Genomic DNA, 9079 nt, shown 5'->3' with positions numbered 1-9079 from the left:
CCGAGTAGTTGTCCTCTTGTTATGCCACCGAGTAGTTGTCCTCTTGTTATGCCACCGAGTAGGTGTCCTCTTGTTATGCCACCGAGTAGGTGTCCTCTTGTTATGCCACCGAGTAGGTGTCCTCTTGTTATGCCACCGAGTAGGTGTCCTCTTGTTATGCCACCGAGTAGGTGTCCTCTTGTTATGCCACCGAGTAGGTGTCCTCTTGTAATGCCACCGAGTAGTTGTCCTCTTGTTATGCCACCGAGTAGTTGTCCTCTTGTAATGCCACCGAGTAGGTGTCGTCTTGTTATGCCACCGAGTAGGTGTCGTCTTGTTATGCCACCGAGTAGGTGTCGTCTTGTTATGCCACCGAGTAGTTGTCCTCTTGTAATGCCACCGAGTAGTTGTCCTCTTGTTATGCCACCGAGTAGTTGTCCTCTTGTTATGCCACCGAGTAGTTGTCCTCTTGTTATGCCATCGAGTAGTTGTCCTCTTGTTATGCCACAGAGTAGTTGTCCTCTTGTTATGCCACCGAGTAGGTGTCCTCTTGTTATGCCACCGAGTAGTTGTCCTCTTGTTATGCCACCGAGTAGTTGTCCTCTTGTTATGCCACCGAGTAGGTGTCCTCTTGTTATGCCACCGAGTAGGTGTCCTCTTGTAATGCCACCGAGTAGTTGTCCTCTTGTTATGCCACCGAGTAGGTGTCCTCTTGTTATGCCACCGATAGACATTAGAGAGGTATTTATAACCTGTTAAATTTCACGTTGATCAACTACAGGTCAAAGTTATCTACGCAGGTAAATTAGGCTAACCAGCTAGCCAAATCTGGTAGTTATCGTGTCCAGATTACGTCCATAGGGGCCTCGAAGCCCAGGGGCCACTATTTGATTTTAGACATGTTAAAATGTGTAGAATTGGGGTGTGGTACTATATTTTATTTATTTTACCTTTATTTAAACTAGGCAAGTTAGTTAAAGAACAAATTCTTATTTTCAATGACGGCCTAAAAAAACCTTTGGTTAACTGCCTGGTTCAGGAGCAGAACGGCAGATTTTTTTCCCCTTGTCAGCTCAGGGATTCAATCTTGCAAACTTTCGGTTACTAGTCCAATGCTCTAACCACTAGGCTAGCTGCCACCCCACTATGTGGTGTGGTATTATGTGGTGTGGTACCACCACTGCAGAAACACAGGGATAAGGTGATCCTTCTCTACCACACCCACAGAAACAAAGGGATAAGGCCACCAACAATTCTGAGATTTTCATACCCAGCTACAACATTTTCCGTTAAGATAGAACTGCCAAAGGGGGAGGAGTTTCAATCTACTGCAGAGAGAGTCTGCAAAGTTCTCATACTTTCCAGGTCTATACCCAAACAGTTTGAACTTCTAATTTTAAAAATTAACCTCTCCAGAAATAAGTCTCTCACTGTTGCCGCCTGCTATCGACCCCCCTCCGCTCCCAGGTGTGCCCTGGACACCATTTGTGAATTGATCGCGCCCCATCTAGCTTCAGAGTTCATTCTGTTAGGTGACCTAAACTGGGATATGCTTAACACCCCGGCAGTCCTCCAATCTAAGCTAGATGCCCTCCAATCTCACACAAATCATCAAGGAACCCACCAGGTACAACCCTAAATCCATAAACATGGGCTCCCTCATAGACATTATCCTGACCAACTTGCCCTCCAAATACACCTCTGCTGTTTTCAATCAGGATCTCAGCGATCCCTGCCTCATTGCCTGTATCCGCTATGGGTCCGCGATCAAACGACCACCCCTCATCACTGTCAAACGCTCCCTAAAACACATCTGCGAGCAGGCCTTTCTAATCGACCTGGCCCGGGTATCCTGGAAGGATATTGACCTCATCCTGTCAGTCGAGGATGCCTGGTCATTCTTTAAAAGTAATTTCCTCACCATCTTAGATAAGCATGCCCTGTTCAAAAAATGCAGAACTAAGAACCGAGATAGCCCTTGGTTCACTCCAGACCTGACTGCACTTGACAAGCACAAAAACATCCTGTGGCGGGCTGCCATAGCATCGAATAGTCCCCACGATATGCAACTGTTCAGGGAAGTCAGGAACCAATACAAGCAGTCAGTCAGGAAAGCAAAGGCCAGCTTTTTCAAGCAGAAATTTGCATCCGGTAGCTCTAACTCCAAAAGGTTTTGGGACACTGTAAAGTCCATGGGGAACAAGAGCACCTCCTCCCAGCTGCCCAGTGCACTGAGGCTAGGTAACACGGTCACCACTGATAAATCTATGATAAATCAAAAATGTCAATAAGCATTTCTCAACAGCTGGCCATGCCTTCCTCCTGGATACTCCAACCCCGGCCAACAGCCCCGCCCCCCCTGCAGCTACTCGCCCAAGTCTCCCCAGTTTCTCCTTCTCCCATATGCATACAGCAGATGTTCTGAAAGCGCTGCAAAACCTGGACCCGTACAAATCAGCTGGGCTAGACAATCTGGACCCTCTCTTTCTAAAACTATCCACCACCATTGTTGCAACCCCTATTACAAGCCTGTTCAACCTCTCTTTCATATCGTCCAAGATTCCTAAAGATTGGAAAGCTGCCGCGGTCATCCCCCTCTTCAAAGGGGGTGACACCCTAGACCCAAACTGCTACATACCTATCTATATCCATCCTGCCCTGCCTATCTAAAGTCTTCGAAAGCCAAGTTAATAAACAGATCACTGACCATTTCGAATCCCACCGTACCTTCTCCGCTGTGCAATCTGGCTTCCGAGACGGTTACGTGTGCACCGCAGCCACGCTCAAGGTACTAAACGATATCATAAACGCCATTGAGAAAAGACAGTACTGTGCAGCCATCTTCATCGTCCTGGCCAAGGCTTTCGACTCTGTCAATCACCGTATTCTTATCGGCAGACTCAATAGCCTTGGTTTTTCTAATGACTGCCTCGCCTGGTTCACCAACTACTTTGCAGACAGAGTTCTGTGTGGTATTTCGGAGGGCATGTTGTCCGGACCTCTGGCAGTTTCTATGGGGGTACCACAGGGTTCAATTCTCGGGCCGACTCTTTTCTCTGTATATATCAATGATGTCGCTCTTGCTGCGGGTGATTCCCTGTTCCACCTCTACGCAGACGACACCATTCTGTATACTTCTGGCCCTTCCTTGGACACTGCTAACTAGCCTCCAAACGAGCTTCAATGCCATACAACACTCCTTCCGTGGCCTCCAACTGCTCTAAAATGCTAGTAAAAACCAAATGCATGCTTTTCAACCGTTCGCTGCCCACACCCGCCCGCTCGACTAGCATCACCATCCTGGATGGTTCCGACCTAGAATACGTGGACATCTATAAATACCTAGGTGTCTGGCTAGACTGGAAACTCTCCTTCCAGACTCATATTAAACATCTCCAATCCAAAATCAAATCGAGAATCGGCTATCTATTTCGCAAGAAAGCCTCCTTCACTCACGCCGCCAAACTTACCCCAGTAAAACTGACTATCCTACCGATCCTCGACTTCGGCGATGTCATCTACAAAATAGCTTCCAACCCTCTACTCAGCAAATTGGATGCAGTCTATCACAGTGCCATCCGTTTTGTCACCAAATCACCTTATACCACCCACCACTGCGACCTGTATGCTCTAGTCGGCTGGCCCTCGCTACATATTCGTCGCCAGATCCACTGGCTCCAGGCCATCTATAAGTCTATGCTAGGTAAAGCTCCGCCTTATCTCAGTTCACTGGTCACGATAACAACACCCACCTTTAGCACACGTTCCAGCAGGTATATCTCACTGATCATCCACAAAAGCCAACACCTCATTTGGCCAGCTTTCCTTCCAGTTCTCTGCTGCCAGTGACTGGAACAAATTGCAAAAATCGCTGAAGTTGGAGACTTTTATTTCCCTCACCAACTTTAAACATCAACTATCTGAGCAGCTAACCGATAGCTGCACCTGTACATAGTCCATCTGTAAATAGCCCACCCAATCTACCTACCTCATCCCCATACTGTTTTTATTTTATTTACTTTTCTGCTCTTTTGCACACCAGTATCTCTACTTGCAAATCATCATCTGCTCATTTATCACTCCAGTGTTAATCTGCTAAATTGTAATTATTCCCTCCTATCTCATGCCTTTTGCACACACTGTATATAGACTTTCTTTTTTTTACTGTGTCATTGACTTGTTTGTGTTATTGTCTTGTTAATTGTTTACTCCATGTGTAACTCTGTCTGTCACACTGCTTGGCCAGGTCGCAGTTGCAAATGAGAACTTGTTCTCAACTGGCCTACCTGGTTAAATTAAAACAATCTTACCCAAATGCATGATGGGGGTCTGCCACAACTTCTGGACCCAGCGCCCCCCACCTGACGCCTATGATGCCCAGCCCCTCATCGCTAAACAATGGTGAGCCACAGAGGGAGAGGGGGGGGGGGGGGGGAGGGGGAGGGAGGGGTGGGGGGGGACTTCTCTTCTAAACATCGAACATTCAAATAAAATCTAGTGCATGATGTTGATTGATTGTATATAGTACGATGAAGTGAACATAGTTCATATGTAAAAAGAAAAAACATCTTATATCTTACTAACTGTAAAATATATTAACTTCCATTGTGAATTTAAACCAACGTAAGGAGTAATGAATCAATTAGAGAAACAGTGGTCAGACACTGACAGGAGATGTAAGTTTCTCAACCTTGTGTTTCAGCAGTACTGATGATAGCCAGAAGGGGGCGGACAAAACACAGCTCAAAAAGAGACGCTGGTGTCGCAACAGCTGCCTTTGCCTGTTTCTGTTCCTGGTCGTGATGATGACTGTGGTCATCCTGGAAGTTGACCTCAAAGAACGGATCTCACCTTCAACAACCAAGCCAGCAGCAAACATGTCAGTTGCGATTCTGGCCGCTCCTCCCCCGTACGTGTCCCGAGGACCGTACCATGTACAATACCCACATGAGTACTCCTTCATCCTGGATGAGCCAGAGAAATGCCGGGAGCAGAACCCCTTCCTGGTTCTGATGGTGCCAGTGGCGCCCTATAACAGGGAGGCTCGTGAGGCCGTCCGCAGGACTTGGGGCAGTGAGAGGCGGGTACTGGGCAAAGAGGTTAGTCTGTTCTTCCTGCTGGGACTGCCCAGTGGAGAGGAGACAGAGCAGCTCCAGGAGAAGGTGCTGCAGGAGAGCAAAGAGCACCAGGATCTGCTGCAGAGCAACTTCATAGACAGCTACAAAAACCTGACCATCAAGACCATGGTGATGATGGAGTGGCTGAGCTCTCGCTGCCCCAACGCCTCCTACGCCATGAAGATCGACTCAGACATGTTCCTCAACGTGAACACCTTGGTCAACATGCTGCTTCACGCTCCAAAGCAAAACTACCAGACTGGACTAGTGGCTCAATGGGCCGCTGTTCTAAGAGACCGTAACTCGAAATGGTACCTTCCAAAGGAGGTGTTTCCTGAACCGGTATATCCACCTTATGCTCTGGGCCTGGGCTATGTCTTCACCTTAGACCTCCCCAGGAAGCTGGTGGAGGCGTCCAGGCATGTTAAAGCCGTCTACATAGAGGATGTGTATCTGGGACTGTGTATGAGACACCTGGGCATCCGGCCTACTGACCCCCCCAGTGGAAACCTTTTTCAGGGGTATGCAGGAGCCCAGGACCGCTGTCACTACATGGCTGTTATCACAACCATCCTCAACACTCCTCAGGAGCTTCTGGACGTGTGGAGAAACTTGCACCAACCTGGGCCTGTCTGTCATTGAAAACAACACTCTGGGAAAGACAAATAGCCTTGAGGTTAGAGCGTTGGGCCAATAACCCAAAAGGGTGATGGTTCCAATCCTGGAGCTGACAAAATGGCAAATCTGTCACTGTGCCTTTGAGCAAACACTTAACCCCAGTGCTCCATGGGTGCTGGACAATGGTGTCCCTGACCGTGACCCCGCTCCCTGTGGGTGTCTTGTTTGAGCTGTGACTTTCTCTTGGATGCTTTTCTCTGGGAGTGGTAGAGAGGGATCACCTTATCCCTGTGTTTCTATGGGTGTGGTAGATAAGGATTGCCTTATCTCTGTGTTTCTGTGGGTGTGGTAGAGAAGGGTCACCTTATCTCTGTGTTTCTGTGGGTGTGGTAGAGAAGGATCACCTTATCTCTGTGTTTCTGTGGGTGTGGTAGAGAAGGATCACCTTATCTCTGTGTTTCTGTGGGTGTGGTAGAGAAGGGTCACCTTATCTCTGTGTTTCTGTGGGTGTGGTAGAGAAGGATCACCTTATCTTGTGTTTCTGTGGGTGTGGTATCTCTGTGTTTCTGTGGGTGTGGTAGAGAAGGATCACCTTATCTCTGTGTTTCTGTGGGTGTGGTAGAGAAGGGTCACATTATCTCTGTGTTTCTGTGGGTGTGGTAGAGAAGGGTCACCTTATCCCTGTGTTTCTGTGGGTGTGGTAGAGAAGGGTCACCTTATCCCTGTGTTTCTGTGGGTGTGGTAGAGAAGGGTCACCTTATCCCTGTGTTTCTGTGGGTGTGGTAGAGAAGGGTCACCTTATCTCTGTGTTTCTGTGGGTGTGGTAGAGAAGGGTCACATTATCTCTGTGTTTCTGTGGGTGTGGTAGAGAAGGGTCACATTATCTCTGTGTTTCTGTGGGTGTGGTAGAGAAGGGTCACATTATCTCTGTGTTTCTGTGGGTGTGGTAGAGAAGGGTCACCTTATCTCTGTGTTTCTGTGGGTGTGGTAGAGAAGGGTCACATTATCTCTGTGTGTCTGTGGGTGTGGTAGAGAAGGGTCACCTTATCTCTGTGTTTCTGTGGGTGTGGTAGAGAAGGGTCACATTATCTCTGTGTTTCTGTGGGTGTGGTAGAGAAGGGTCACATTATCTCTGTGTTTCTGTGGGTGTGGTAGAGAAGGGTCATCTTATCTCTGTGTTTCTGTGGGTGTGGTAGAGAAGGATCACCTTATCTCTGTGTTTCTGTGGGTGTGGTAGAGAAGGATCACCTTATCTCTGTGTTTCTGTGGGTGTGGTAGAGAAGGGTCACATTATCTCTGTGTTTCTGTGGGTGTGGTAGAGAAGGATCACCTTATCTCTGTGTTTCTGTGGGTGTGGTAGAGAAGGGTCACATTATCTCTGTGTTTCTGTGGGTGTGGTAGAGAAGGGTCACCTTATCTCTGTGTTTCTGTGGGTGTGGTAGAGAAGGGTCACCTTATTTATCTCTGTGGGTGTGGTAGAGAAGGGTCACATTATCTCTGTGTTTCTGTGGGTGTGGTAGAGAAGGGTCACCTTATCTCTGTGTTTCTTTGGGTGTGGTAGAGAAGGGTCACCTTATTTATCTCTGTGGGTGTGGTAGAGAAGGGTCACACTATCTCATTGTTTCTGTGGGTGTGGTAGAGAAGGGTCACCTTATTTATCTCTGTGGGTGTGGTAGAGAAGGGTCACATTATCCCTGTGTTTCTGTGGGTGTGGTAGAGAAGGGTCACCTTATCTCTGTGTTTCTGTGGGTGTGGTAGAGAAGGGTCACATTATCTCTGTGTTTCTGTGGGTGTGGTAGAGAAGGGTCACCTTATCTCTGTGTTTCTGTGGGTGTGGTAGAGAAGGGTCACATTATCTCTGTGTTTCTGTGGGTGTGGTAGAGAAGGGTCACCTTATCTCTGTGTTTCTGTGGGTGTGGTAGAGAAGGGTCACATTATCTCTATGTTTCTGTGGGTGTAGTAGAGAAGGGTCACATTATCCCTGTGTTTCTGTGGGTGTGGTAGAGAAGGGTCACATTATCTCTGTGTTTCTGTGGGTGTGGTAGAGAAGGGTCACATTATCCCTGTGTTTCTGTGGGTGTGGTAGAGAAGGGTCACCTTATCTCTGTGTTTCTGTGGGTGTGGTAGAGAAGGGTCACCTTATCTCTGTGTTTCTGTGGGTGTGGTAGAGAAGGGTCACATTATCTCTGTGTTTCTGTGGGTGTGGTAGAGAAGGGTCACATTATCTCTGTGTTTCTGTGGGTGTGGTAGAGAAGGGTCACATTATCTCTGTGTTTCTGTGGGTGTGGTAGAGAAGGGTCACATTATCTCTGTGTTTCTGTGGGTGTGGTAGAGAAGGGTCACATTATCTCTGTGTTTCTGTGGGTGTGGTAGAGAAGGGTCACATTATCTCTGTGTTTCTGTGGGTGTGGTAGAGAAGGGTCACATTATCTCTGTGTTTCTGTGGGTGTGGTAGAGAAGGGTCACATTATCTCTGTGTTTCTGTGGGTGTGGTAGAGAAGGGTCACATTATCTCTGTGTTTCTGTGGGTGTGGTAGAGAAGGATCACCTTATCTCTGTGTTTCTGTGGGTGTGGTAGAGAAGGGTCACCTTATCTCTGTGTTTCTGTGGGTGTGGTAGAGAAGGATCACCTTATCTCTGTGTTTCTGTGGGTGTGGTAGAGAAGGATCACCTTATCTCTGTGTTTCTGTGGGTGTGGTAGAGAAGGGTCACATTATCTCTGTGTTTCTGTGGGTGTGGTAGAGAAGGATCACCTTATCCCTGTGTTTCTGTGGGTGTGGTAGAGAAGGGTCACCTTATCCCTGTGTTTCTGTGGGTGTGGTAGAGAAGGGTCACCTTATCCCTGTGTTTCTGTGGGTGTGGTAGAGAAGGGTCACCTTATCTCTGTGTTTCTGTGGGTGTGGTAGAGAAGGGTCACATTATCTCTGTGTTTCTGTGGGTGTGGTAGAGAAGGGTCACATTATCTCTGTGTTTCTGTGGGTGTGGTAGAGAAGGGTCACCTTATCTCTGTGTTTCTGTGGGTGTGGTAGAGAAGGGTCACATTATCTCTGTGTTTCTGTGGGTGTGGTAGAGAAGGGTCACATTATCTCTGTGTTTCTGTGGGTGTGGTAGAGAAGGGTCACATTATCTCTGTGTTTCTGTGGGTGTGGTAGAGAAGGGTCACCTTATCTCTGTGTTTCTGTGGGTGTGGTAGAGAAGGGTCACATTATCTCTGTGTTTCTGTGGGTGTGGTAGAGAAGGGTCACCTTATCTCTGTGTTTCTGTGGGTGTGGTAGAGAAGGGTCACATTATCTCTGTGTTTCTGTGGGTGTGGTAGAGAAGGGTCACATTATCTCTGTGTTTCTGTGGGTGTGGTAGAGAAGGGT

At 47.8% G+C, this 9079-nt stretch overlaps 1 protein-coding gene across 1 annotated transcript; it reads left to right on the top strand.

Moving 5' to 3' along the window:
- The first annotated feature begins 4297 nt into the window (after positions 1–4297).
- On the top strand, positions 4298–5853 carry LOC139403895 (beta-1,3-galactosyltransferase 1-like). The gene is made up of 2 exons (XM_071147089.1): positions 4298–4380; positions 4682–5853. Exons 1-2 carry the CDS (start codon positions 4298–4300, stop codon positions 5736–5738), a joined length of 1140 nt encoding a protein of 379 aa, XP_071003190.1. The 3' UTR covers positions 5739–5853.
- The last annotated feature ends 3226 nt before the right edge of the window (positions 5854–9079 follow it).

This window comes from Oncorhynchus clarkii, unplaced genomic scaffold (assembly GCF_045791955.1).
Source record: "Oncorhynchus clarkii lewisi isolate Uvic-CL-2024 unplaced genomic scaffold, UVic_Ocla_1.0 unplaced_contig_10857_pilon_pilon, whole genome shotgun sequence".
Lineage (NCBI taxonomy): Eukaryota > Metazoa > Chordata > Actinopteri > Salmoniformes > Salmonidae > Oncorhynchus > Oncorhynchus clarkii.
Note: the sequence above shows the minus strand (reverse complement) of the source record. Positions and strands in the feature narration are given on the sequence as shown.